The 13,907-nt window shown below is 44.4% G+C and overlaps 1 protein-coding gene across 1 annotated transcript in view; it reads left to right on the top strand.

Moving 5' to 3' along the window:
* LOC119167647 (cytochrome P450 2C41) overlaps positions 1 to 13,907 on the top strand; it is a 63,002-nt gene that overhangs the window by 38,341 nt on the left and 10,754 nt on the right. The window contains exon 6 of the mRNA XM_037419159.2: positions 9,877 to 9,992. Coding sequence (XP_037275056.2) covers positions 9,877 to 9,992 — 116 coding nt within the window. The remainder of the gene's footprint in view (positions 1 to 9,876; positions 9,993 to 13,907) is intronic.

The following is a 13,907-nucleotide window of genomic DNA, read 5'->3' as shown; positions in this document are numbered from 1 at the left end:
GTGCTGCTTCGGCAAAAAATGACGTATAAATAACGCCGCCTCAATTCACCTCTACACAGCACAATACACACATTCACTGCGCACAATAATGTCATGAATGTAGTGCGAAAGATACAAAATTTTTAGCATTCATAAATAAACAGTTATAATGATAAAAAGACAGGGGAGGAATCGCAATAACACAAAATTGCGACAAGTTAGTACAGGATGCTTCATGCGCAGAAGTAATACAAATAAAACTTCACGCAATACAGCCTATCGACAGAATAGGCGGTAAATACCACAAATTACAACAATAACTAATGAAATACACAATAGATAAATAATTATGCCTCTAAGTAGTGTAGAATTGTTGTACCAGTCAACAACAATGACGTGAGTGCCGCGTAACATTCCAAAACGTTTTAGAGCACACTCTGTCGTTTGGGCAACGAACGCGTACTTTTTCACCTCCGTCACTGAGATTAAAACTTTCTAATTTTTATTAACAGCAATGAAATTGTTCAAAATACAGATAAAGGACATGGTGTCTCTTCGATGAACAACGCGTTTTTTGCGGCCAGCAGATCCACGCCTGGCTGTGCTGGTTGCTTTATCTATTATTAGGGTATAGCGTAAGAAAGTAATGTTCCTAAAATGTAGGTTGCAAATATACGTTACATACAAGAGAGCTGCCTTTTCTACTGTTTACCTGCAGCACGCCTAAAGATACTTGCAAATTACATGGAACGTATTTTCTTTAGCCGCGTGTATTGTATAGCGTGTTACGCCAATTACGGAGACTCCGAGAGCAACGTGATCCGAACTGCACCATAGCACTCTCATGGCCAAACAGTAAGCTCAAGCTTGCGAAGCGACGACAACACCCCCATGTGACTGTAGCGGGAAGCTCTGGGGAAACTGGTGATAGGCGTGACAAAGGGTGTGGCCCATTCAGCCTGTTTCACCGACAGCCCCGACAGCCCACAATGGCAGCTCGCGGTGCGCACGATTTTGCACTTGGTGCAGAAAACCCCGGCTCTGATTCGTGAGCTTCACATGCTAAACCAAGAAGCCTGTTTGCGAAGCTGAATTTCCGCGATGGTAGAAGCGATCCAACAAAATCACAAGCGAAGTAAGAAGTATTGGTCTTTACCATGACAGTGCAGAAAATACCAAGTTAAGCGATCCACTTGCAAAACGGTATCGAATCGCGCACCATTTGTTGGAAAGAAAAAGGTTTCTAGGGTAGGATTACCACCGTTGAAAAAACCTTTCGTTTTGATTGTTTTGTTTCCTCACTTGAAATCATTCGTTTCGGTTATCTGAATGAGTTTGCAACATGGTGCACTCATGCAACAGCTGAGATAATGATTGCTCTCTGTCTCCTCGCATTGTGAAAGTCCAGTTTCAGTTGTATTCGGTAGTATTGATTTGTTTCAATTTCTTCTCTTTATGAGACGTAGTCGTCGTTGTTAGACGTTTCCTTTCACATACTTCATATTGCAGTTAGCGAAGCATAACTGGTTCATTTAAACTGAACTCTGCTTCTTGTCGAAGGTTCGCTGCCTACAATTCATGAGTCGGGAAGACTGCACCATCGCGCTAGAACGAACGTCCGTGCATTTTCAGCAAACTTTTGCATTGTTTTGCTGGTTTCTTTAGCTTTCTCTCTCTCAGAGTAGTACTTCTTCAAAGCGCTGAATCTAACTGTCCCTTAATACATTAATTGAAATTGTTCTCTTAAAAGATTGTGCGGTTTCCTTTCAACATTCTAACATTTTTTCCTACGCACTACACAGTACATCGAGTGTGCGCTTAAAGGTGCGCTAATTGTGGGAGCTTGTCGTGCCCACGATATCAGATCGTGCCTAAAACTAAGCACTTCTTACAATGAGTAGCCTTGGCGAAGCACCTCTTATACCCCTGGAAAGCAGGTACATTCATGAACACGGAGTGCGAAAACCAAATAAAAGACGCAACAAAAAAACAAGGTCAGCAGTTTAAGTTGCTTCGCAGTCAATAAAACTCAGTGATAACTGCCTCACCACTAAGTGCTCCAGCAGTTAAGAGGACATGACTTTAACCTTATTAGACTTTTTGTGTCATGGTCAAGTATTCTTTGTTTTTTTATTACTTTTCGCACACTTCAAAAGTTCGTTCAAGACAGTACCCGTCTACTACAGCCAGCATGCACACCAAAGCAATGATATGGTTTTCATTTCCGACAAGGCAGCATGTTGATTCACTGATTGGCTTGATTTCGCAGCGCATGTAGACCATTACGTCATTTATTGTTCACCATGTCTCTATAGAAGAACACTTGTTTCTGCGTTCTTAATTTTTTTGAAATCATCGGTTTTTCGAGGTGCCTCGCCTCCCAGTCTTGCGGTGATGGCCACGGAGCATGCCAGAGGCCCGCCTGTTCAGAGGTTCTCACACCCGTCAACCACAAGGAGGCGAGCTGGCTCCCCCAGTGACAATGAAGACACTGATTTGAATTCTATGTCAGAGGCCGACACAACCGATGACAGCTTTATACCTGTCCGGTGTAAGAGGGCGAAGAGAAGGACTGCGAATACAACAGCATCAGCTCCTGCAAGTACAGCGACTGTACAGTCAAGGCCTGCGCGCTGGCCGCACGTCATCATCTTCATGCCGGAAGATCCTTCAGGCAGCCTACGACTGCTGAACAGGCAAGCCCTTTCCGTTGCTCTGAAATGTGTGGTGCCAGATCAAATTAAATACCTAAGAGTAAACGCAAGGAAGAATATTCCCGCCATAGACGTGCACAATGTGAGTGCGCTAGGACATCTGCAGCAAATGACTGAGCTAGGTGGCTATAAAATGCTCCTCTTTATCTTCATAGATGATAAATGCATTGCTGGTTTAAATTATGACATCGACATTGCCATTCCTGATGTTGACTTCTCTACCCTCTTCAAGCCTGTAAACGAGGGAACTGTCGTTACGCAAGTGCGGCGGCTTGAAAATACGCGCTGCGTAAAAGTGTTTTTCAAGGGAGATTGCATACCGTCCCACGTTAAAGTTATACATTTGCGACGTCCGGTTTGACCATTCATCCAAAAGCCACTTCAAAGTCATCAGTGCTTCAGGCTAGGACACCTCAAGGGCGTATGCCCCAACTCACGACTGTGTTACCGTTGCGCTGAACCTCATGCTGAAGACGCCTGTCGGGCGGCTACTCTGAAGTGCGCCCAGTGCAGCAGACCCCACGCTGCCTCGTTGAAAGGCTGTCCTCGAACCCAAAAGGAGCGCGCGGTTCTCAGACAAAAGACCCAAGACAACTCGACACACAGGGAGGCAGCCGAAGTAGTCCGGCGTCGGCGTCGACGTCGATATGATCGAACGTCTTCAAAGAAGGCACATTCCCGAAATGCTAGTTCTCACTCTTTAGCTGTTCCACCCAGTAGCACAGAAAAAGGGCCCACCACTTGTACGAAAGAAGCGGAAAAGCCTTCTTCTTTGTAGGAATGGCCACGCTCCCGACCCACTCTTCTGCAACGGAACCTCAGCAGGTTGCGGCCACACCAGAGCCGTCTCAAGCCATGGAAGATTTGCCTAAAACAGATCGTCAAGTGAGCTCCGTGCGGCGTTTCCTCGTAGAAACCATCCGAGCGATATTAGTCTACATGAAGACAGCATCTGCTCGAAGCGCACTTGGAGTATCGGACAACCTTAGCCCAGTGCTTGAATCTCTCAACCAGAATGATGGCTACTCACAACTCATCATTTCGTAAACAAGTCCAGGCTGCATTAGTTATCCAATGGGACGACAGAGGACTAAAATCACGCCTTTCAGATTTTCGTCAGTTTGTGCATAATAACGTCTTTCCACTCATCGTCATTTGTGAACCCAATTTGTCGAAACCAATACGAAACCACCAAGCAACCAGAAGAATCGTCAACACCACCTGTCCTCTTTGATGGCTCTCCGCATGCCCATTGGGCACGACCGAAGGGAAGCCACTTTTCTTCATCGCTTATGGCTAGGAGTGGCATTTACAAAATCTCATTTTTTTGTCATAGGATTGGCTGACAACGCTCTCTGCGATGCCTGTCGTTGCGAAGAGACGCTACACCACATCCTGTGAGACTGCCTGTTTATGACATCCAGAAACAGTCACTGGCGTCCGTTCTTGTGCGCATCGACTACAGCCAAATATCTATGGACACTATTCTGTCAAGTACCCGAGAGAAGACTTTGGAACAGGAGGCGACAAAAGCTCTGTTGAAATTCCTACGCGACACGAAATTGAGCAAGCGGCTGTAACAGCAATGTCACACACCGCGAAAGACAAGACTGGACTATGACTGAGTGTGCGCGCGTGTGCTGCCGAATGTGCAGTTATCCCTCTTCCCTTTCTCCAGTCTATCTTTCATCTCCCCCATACCCCTATCATGCGCAGGGTAGCAAACCGGCTGCCTATAGGATGGTTAACCTCCCTGCCGTTCTTTTCCTCCTATTTTCCTTCCTTGCCTAATGTTCACCACAGTGAAGCTATCATGGACCTATATCGTCGTCAATGGCAATGCCGTGGATTTTGAAATTGTATATCGCGTTGAATCAGCTGTGGTTGTAGTCTGCTACACAACATAATTGTGATGATCACACTTTTTCTCTTAGATTACATTCGCTGTCTGAAGTGGCTGTCAATTTTCGAGACAGTTTTCAAGCAGTACAATGCACAGCAAAGCAGTGCGAGGGCCCTAAACGTGCACGCAAGTGAGCGGCAGCGCTGTGGGGAGAAAAGAGAATGCACGACATTAATTCCCAGTTTTCATTTTTCCACCAAAGCTGCCACTGGCCATTTACATAAGCACAGCGCCGTGCTCCCGACCAGGTTGCAGAAGATAGGTGCCTTTTCTCATCTTGTAACCATTACCACCACCACACACAGCAGCGCTGTGTGTGGTTCTCTTCTTTGTCTCCGTCTTTTTTTGTGCGCCGCTTTTCTTTTAATATGAACACCACTACCATCTAGACTCACGGCACCACTAAGCCATGTTTGTGGAGACTATTGGGAGTGAGGGCGACTACTGAAGACGCCAGAACTGCTTTCGCTGTGACGTAGTAAATGCCATCGAGTGCCTCGCATTTGCTTTTAACCCATAGCCAGATCATTTTTAACACACACATTTGTTTATAGGTTCGTTGCTGCAGCACCGGATGTTTTCGAGTTAACCTAATAGTAATTCAGCCCTTCCAAACCCTCGCTGCACCGATACACTTCACTGATAAAACTGAAATTCGCCAAACAGCTGAGCATTCACCGTAAGCTTCGCAGCCCTCGCAGTGGGCACTTTTGATTAGCGTGCGAGCATTCACAAACACTTTGCGGTGCAGATGTGAGATTGGTGCAGATGAAATGTTCATTATGTAAGACGGTGTACTTCGCGGATCTGTAGATAAAGAAATTGAGTGAATTTATTTTTTACTAAGCTACAAAGAACTATTTTCGAAGCATGGAACCACAATAACCATTCTAGTCAGCCCTTTTATTGTTAAAAAACGCATGATGCGGTATCTACTGCTCGCCTTGGTGTGAGTTCTCGTGCATACGCTAAAACCAAGAAGGTTCCTCTTCCATAACCAGCCGAAAAAATTGAACAACCCAACACTGAATAACACGTGTGCTGCTGGCAATTTCGCGAAAATACATTTTTTGTACTGCGTTGAGGTTGATACCTGATGATTGCGACTTGGGACTTTTCGGAAATGTACCACGTATGAATTCACAACTTATTCGCACCAGGACGACAGGCGTTTTTCTGCTGTCTGCACCTCAGGGCGGCAAAAATGATTTTGTACTAATGCTGTCAATTTCCCTTGCATATTATGACGCTGCAGCTAATACAAACCCGACCGACGCTTGCGAAGCAATAACATGCACGGCAGAATAGCCTGAATCACAGGAGTGGACAAACACGTCTCACAGCCAGTACCACGTGAAGTAGTTTTATACGTCACAGATGTATTCAGGCTGATGGTGCGACGGTATGTCTTCGCACCCAATAACCTGGGGTATCTGGCGGAGAAGTGTACGCGCGAAGGCATCGAATTCCGCAGGAATCGATGCCTTCCGCAGGAATTCGCAGGAATCGGCTGCGAATTGCTGCATACGTGCTTTACGCGTTGTAATAAGACTCGCACACTGGGGAATCCGGCATTTAGGACGAACCACCGTTATCAGCGGTGCGGCGATGGCGAAGTGGTTAGAGCATCCGCCTCGCATGCAAGAGGTCCGTGGTTCAAATCCCGGTGTCGCGCAGTTCCCAACCGGATTAAAAAAATCCGCGTGTTGATGGAACTGCATTATAAGGCCTGGGGTGCGGCCTCACCGGTAACCACCGCCGGGAACGCACTCCCTCACCAGAGAAGGATTGGCCACAATGGTGCAGTATCTGGCCATTACCTCCCACATGCATACGTCAAATAACTCACGGCCCTCAGTCCCCAGCAGCTGCGAAGCAACGGACCACGGCGGCGGTCAGATCTGCAACGCAGCAGAGGGTGCTAAGAATCTCTGGATCCGGACAGGCCGCCATTGGAACCTGAACTTGGCAACGTTTAACGCTAGAACCTTATCTAGTGACGGAAGTCTTGCTGTACTATTCGAGGAGCTAGAGGGTGTTAAATGGGATATAATAGGGCTCAGTGAGGTCAGGAGGACAGATGAGGCCTATACTGTGCTACAGAATGGGCACGTCCTTTGCTACCGAGGCTTGGCAGACAGAAGAGAACTGGGAGTGGGGTTTCTAATTCACAGAAACATAGCTGGCAACATAGAGGAATACTATAGCATTAATGAAAGGGTGGTAGGTATTGTAATTAAACTGAATAAAAGATACAAGATGAAGGTAGTACAGGCTTACGCGCCTACATCCAGCCATGATGACGCTTCAGTTGAAAGCTTCTATGAAGACGTGGAATTGGCAATGAGTAAGGTAAAAACACAGTAAACTATAGTGATGGGCGACTTTAATGCAAAGGTAGGGAAGAAGCAGGCTAAAGAACAGGCAGTAGGAGATTATGGCAACGGCACTAGAAACGCCAGAGGAGAGCTACTAGTCGAATTCGCAGAACGCAATAATTTGCGGATTTTGAATACCTTCTACCAAAAACGATAAAACCGCAAGTGGACATGGAGGAGCCCTAATGGCGAAAATAAGAACGAAATAGACTTTATAATGACTGCACACCCAGGAATCCTGCAGGATGTGGAAATGGTTGGCAAGGTACGATGCAGTGACCATAGGATGGTACGGTCTCGAATTCACCTAGACTTGACGAAGGAACGAAAGAAACTGATACGCAAGAAGCCAATCAATGAGCTAGCACTGAGAGGGAAAGTACAGGAATTCAGAGTGTCACTTCAGAACAGGCACTCGGCTCTTAGTGAGGAAACCAACCTTAGCGTAGATACAATGAATGATAATCTGACCAGTATCATTACGGAGTGTGCAGTGGAAGTTGGAGGCAGGGTAGTTAGCTAGGACACTGGCAAGCTTTCTCAGGAAACGAAGAACCTAATTAAGAAGCTTCAAATCATGAAAGTGTCAAGTACAACAGACAAAATAGAACTGGCAGAGCTTTCGAAGTTGATTAATAGACGTAAAGTATCCGATGTAAGAAGGCATAACATGGAGAGAATTGAACACGCTCTGAAAAACGGAAGAAGCGTCAAAGCAGTGAAGAGGAAACTTGGGATAGGCAAAAGTCGGATGTATGCACTAAGAGACAAAGAAGGCAAAATAACTACCAATATGGATAGGATAGTTAAAATAGCGGAGGAGTTTTACAGACATCTGTACAGTAGCCGAGACAACCAAGACCTTAATACTATAAGAACTAGCAGTAACCCAGATGACACCCCACCAGTAATGATAGAAGAAGTCAGAAAAGCTTTGGAGAGCATGCAAAGAGGCAAAGCTGCTGGTGAGGATCAGGTAACATCAGATCTGCTGAAAGATGGAGGACAGATTGTGTTAGAAAAACTAGCCACCCTGTTTACGAGGTCTCTCCTGACGGGAAGGGTACCAGAGTCTTGGAAGAACGCTAACATCATCTTAATACATAAGAAAGGAGATGACAAGGACTTGAAGAAATACAGGCCGATCAGCTTGCTCTCTGTCGTATACAAGCTATTTACAAAGGTAATTGCTAACAGAGTAAAGAAAACATTAGAATTCAATCAACCAAAGGAACAAGCAGGATTTCTAACAGGCTACACAACAATTGACCACATTCATACTATCAATCAGGTAATAGAGAAATGCTCAGAGTATAACCAACCACTATACATAGCCTTCATAGATTACGAGAAGGCGTTTGATTCAGTAGAAATATCAGCCGTCATGCAGACACTGCGGAATCAGGGCGTAGATGAAGTATATATAAACATTCTGGAAGAAATCTACAGGGGATCAACTGCTACCATAGTGCTTCATAAAGAAAGCAACAGAATACCAATCAAGAAGGGTGTAAGGCAGGGGGACACAATCTCCCCAATGCTATTTACCGCATGCTTACAGGAGGTTTTCAGAAGCCTAGAATAGAAGGTTAGGGATAAGAGTTAATGGAGAATACCTTAGTAACCTGCGCTTCGCCGATGACATCGCATTGCTGAGTAACTGAGGGGACGAATTGCAACTCATGATTACGGAATACAAGGAGAGCAGAAAGGTGGGTCTTAAAATTAATCTGCAGAAAACAAAAGTATTGTACAGCAACCTCGGAAAGGAGCAGCTCTTCGAGATAGGTAATAGTGCACTTGAATTTGTAAAAGACCATGTCTACTTAGGGCAGGTAATAACCGCTGAGCCTAACCACGAGATTGAAGTAACTAGAAGAATAGGAATGGAGTGGAGCACATTCGGCAAGCACTCTCAAATTATGACAGGTAGATTGCCACTATCCCTCAAGAGGAAGGTATATAACAGCTGTACTTGCCGGTACTTAGCTACGGAGCAGAAACCTGGAGACTTACAAAGAGGGTTCAGCTTAAATTGAGGACGACACAGCGAGCAATGGAAAGAAAAATGGTAGGTGTAACCTTAAGAGACAAGAAGAGAGCAGAGTGGATTAGGGGACAAACGGGGGTTAAGGATATCATAGTTGAAATAAAGAAGAGGAAATGGACATGGGCCGGGCATGTAGCGCGTAGACAGGATAACCGCTGGTCATTAAGGGTAACTAACTGGATTCCCAGAGAAGGGAAGCGGGTTAGGGGGAGACAGAAGGTTAGGTGGGCAGATGAGATTAAGAAGTTTGCGGGTATAAATTGGCAGCAGCAAGCACAGGACCAGGTTAACTGGCGGAACATGGGAGAGGCCTTTGTCCTGCAGTGGACGTAGTCAGGCTGATGATGATGATGATGATGACCGTTATCAGCTGCCGAAAGTACACGTCATGTACACTGCGAATCAACCACACCGCCAAACCATGAGGCAGTAGGATCTGCCTGATAAAAAAATATCAACCATTCGGCCGTGGAACTTCCTTGCGTTGTGTATAGGAATCATTCTTTTGTTAGAACAAATTTCAAAATCAGTGACCGAGTCCAACTGACGAGAAACGTGCTGCGAAATAAGTAGTGTTCTATCTCTGCGCAGGCGATACCATGAACGTTGAATTCACCAGCAGGCACCATCTATCTCAACGCACCTCAATGTAACTTCAACTGATTGAGCGCTGTCGATTGAACCACATGAAGTATGAGCACGTGCAATTCAACTATTTATATCTCGCTCACTGCCAGCGTTTTTTTTTGTACCAGAGAACGACCATCTGAGGTTACAATAATTTAGCACGCAATGGGTAGAAAATCGCACAGCTGCACAGGTTCGCAAACATAGTGTGCTTTTCTTTTCCAGAAAAGAAATTATAGAGAAATCCCACGAGGACCCAGATGATTTGGGAGAGAACTTCCTGCGACTTTTCCGAGAGAAAATTCGAGCGTCGTACCACAGTTTGGATCCAATGCTGGAGTGTAAGAACGCTCATTCTTTTTATAACTTGCCCCGTTGTCTCTTGTATACGTCATAGTAAATGTTTAAAAACGGAACTATACATGCTGTCGATCTGTAACAAAATAAAGCGACTAAACATAAAATTAAGACGCATTGGCGTTCATGTATTCAGCGATCTCTTCCTCCCCTATTCAATTGGGTTACTATTGGAACTATCTCGAGGAGCTGGCTGAGCATAATTAAAGGTAAAATGCTCTTAGAGACGAGAAAACATGCAACCAAGAAAATCATTTGCAGGTTTCTTTCGTATGTTTTACGAGCATACGTTCAGTATTAAATGCGAAGCATTTCTTAGCGAACTTCGGCGACTTTGAGCGTATCTATCTATCTATCTATCTACCTATCTATCTATCTATCCATCTATCTATCTATCTATCTATCTATCCATCTATCTATCTATCTATCTATTTATATCTAGCCGCCAACGACTTTTAGCTCTCCTGGCCGTTTCGATAATGCTGTCGATAGCAACTTGGTATGGCATAACATGATTGTATGAAAAATATATTTGACTACTCATGACATGAAAATCATGAGAAATATGTCATGAATATCATGATTTACATTTCATAGTCCTGCAGCTCTTGCGGTGGTTTCGTTTACATGGCATGTTTCAAAACTGGTAAGGTATGACATGATTGAATGGCGTACACAAGCGACAGGCCCCAACATGAAATTATGATATGCGTGTCATGTAACAACATGACTGCATGCCACGCTCATGATGTAGTTGCGGCTGTTTCGCTAGCGTCACATATACCAAATTCGGTATTACAGTACATGAATGGATGACGAAGGTATGTTACTGGTGCAAACATCATAATCATGAAATGCGAGTCATGTATCAACAGGACTATATGCCATGCTCTTGATGTGCTGTCAGCCGTCTCGCTAGCTTCACTTATACGAAACTTGGTATTACGAGACGTGAATAGATGACGAAGGTATGATACTAGTGTAAACATGATAAACATGCGATGCGTGTCATGTAACAACATGACACCATGCTACACTCATGACGCGCTCGCGGCTGTTTCGCTAGCTTCACATGTACAAACTCGGTATTACGCGATGTGAATAGACGACATAGGTTAATGACACATCGAAGCATGCTAATCACGTCATGCGCGTCATGTAACAATGTGACTACATGCAACACCCATGATGCGCTCGAGGCCGTTTCGCTAGCTTCACATTTGTCAAATTTGATATTAGGTAACGTCAATGGATACCGAAGGTATACGACGTGCAAAAATGGTAATCATGAGACGCATGTTATGTGAGAACATGACTACATGCCACAGTCAAGGCGCCAATACGTTTCGACGTGAGGTAACGCGCGTGCTCGCCCGGCGTTCATTTCGCTGCGTCACGCCAGCGTTGCGATGCCAGGCGCCGGTTTTGCCATGTACCTACAGGTGTGCGCTGCGCTGCGTTTTTCGGACGCATGTGCGTTTCAGCGCATCCGGCGTCCCTCCGCCACGAATAGAGGGAGACGCAGTTTTGTCTTGGTAACCCATCGGCGCGAATTTCGTGCCGGTTGCCGTCGGGCCGCACCGACGGATGCGGGTAGCGCCGGTCGCGCCTGGCGTCAGACTACAGAGTTATCGCGTTTTCCTAACGTAGCATCGCTGTGCCCAGCGTGCGCATGCGTCAATGCTACTTCGGAGTATATCGGGCCCTTCATGATGCGCTCGCGGCCGTTTTTCTAGCTCCACTTATACCGAATTTGGTTTTACGTGACGTCAAGTGATGGCGAAATATATGACTGGCGCAAAAATGCTAATTCTGATAAGCGTGTTATGTAGGAACATGACAACATACCACGCTAATAGCGTGCTCGCGGCCGTTTCGCTAGCTCAACACTTACTAAATTTGGTATCACCTGACGTGAATAGATGCCGAAATAAAGGACACATCCAAACATGTTAATCATTACAAGAAAGTCATGTACGGCATCATTTACCTCTACCTCGTAACGTTGTGCTGATTATAAAGTGACATATCAACCTTTCTTAGTGCTTCTCATATCACCGATTTCCACTGTACGTGGGATCTGCCAACTGTTATTACAAGGAGGAGTTCTTAAAATTGTGTTTGTGCCAGCCAAGCTCTTCCTAAATGTGATGAGAAATAAATACCATGTGTTTCGACTGCACGTGAAATAGTTATCAAGAATTGTCATTATGACGCCGTGGCGTATACCTCAAATAGTTTTGAACATTGAAACTTCCCGGAAGATTATGTATTAACCTGGGGTGTCTGACATAGAATTTCTTGTCCCTTTGACGGAGGTTTTCGTGTTACACTTATAAAAATTTCGCATATGTGCGACTGTTCAGTAAAAATACGGTTTTCAGTGAATGTTCACAATTAAAGAACAGCTTGATGTCTAAGCGAGAAGAAAAGTTATGAACCTAAACTTCAGTTTTTTTCATTCGGAAAAACTGATCGTTTACAACTTGTTCCGTGAGAATGGCAGTAAATGACTCAAGTTTCCTCCGAACACTTATCTGAAATGGCATTATCGAGCCTGCAATAATTTCAATGGAAAAAATTGAAGGGGGAAACGAAAATATCAGGCCACGGTTAAGATGTAATAAAAAGTAACTTTAGAATATTCGAAATAATCTGTTACACCTATATTGGTAGCTGTATAGCTTATCTGTGCATTCAGGAGAAGTTTTTCTTTTAATATTTCAAAAAAACACAATACATGGCATTACAATTATTAGCAACATAATGTATATTTCGCAATTCTGTAAGTTTTGCTAGCACCTGATAACTGATTAAAGGTGCCTGACTTGATTTATTGACGAGACGGCCTGGTGATGAGACCAGCGCAGGTATAGCCGAATACTGCGTAAAAACAAAACATCATCAGTCGCGGAACACTCGGGCACAAGCTTCGTGATGACTACGTATTTAGTGCGTGCTCTAGACATCGTAGTTTCAACAGATATTACCCCAAACCGCGCCATTGGTAGTTGGCTAGGGTAAATAAGCTGACAAAAACACTCTAAGCAAGTTTATCAGTTTGTACTTACTTGTCCTGGGAACATTTCGGTAGACTTTCGTCCAGGTCCTTATAGAATTTTCATTTCAGCTCTATATCAAAGACCACAACAATATTTATTATGCAGGCATTCTTGACATAATCTAAGAGAACATATATCTTTACTACTTCTTTGCAGGAATAAGTTTCATAGGAGTACCTAAAGCGTTTTATGCCTAATCTGTATCTCACGATACGCCTCACGACAACGGAATGATGGCATAAACGTTCATTTTTAGTGTGATTTCTTTTCACGCACGTATGCATTCTTAAAGAACACATGGGCTAGGCAGCCTTGACACTGCATGTTTGACTACAGCACGCGAACGAAGAAGAAAAATGAGAGGCACACTCAGGAGTGTTCACTCGCAACTGAAAACATTTGTTTTAGAACATACCAACGCAAAAGCCATAATAACCTCAATAAACGTATCAACAGGGTGCAGTAGTCTTGAAATTGAATTGAAAAAGTAACACAGTGTATCACCTAACGGTGTACGTGCTGATAAGATAGGTGAACCCTTTGTCCGCGGCAGAAATTGATGTCTTACTTACATCTACACCCACTCAACGTGGAACCCTTCTATGGCTTCTTTATTAGCTTAGGAACTGTTCTTTGACAAAATATCTGAATCGGCGAACAAAAATCAACACGTCTTCCGTTAGGTGAAATGCTATGTAACTTGGTACCCTCAATTCTAACACTTCCGCACACTGATACGTTTGCTCCTGTTTTGTTGTTGTCATGTTCACAATATTACCAAGGTATAAGTTTTTGCATACCAAAACTACGTTATGAGAGATAACGTAGGAGAGGTTC

This window comes from Rhipicephalus microplus, chromosome 6, assembly GCF_043290135.1.
Source record: "Rhipicephalus microplus isolate Deutch F79 chromosome 6, USDA_Rmic, whole genome shotgun sequence".
In the NCBI taxonomy this organism is placed as follows: Eukaryota; Metazoa; Arthropoda; class Arachnida; order Ixodida; family Ixodidae; genus Rhipicephalus; species Rhipicephalus microplus.
The sequence above is the reverse complement of the archived record's forward strand: the minus strand, read 5'-3'. Positions and strand labels throughout refer to the sequence as shown.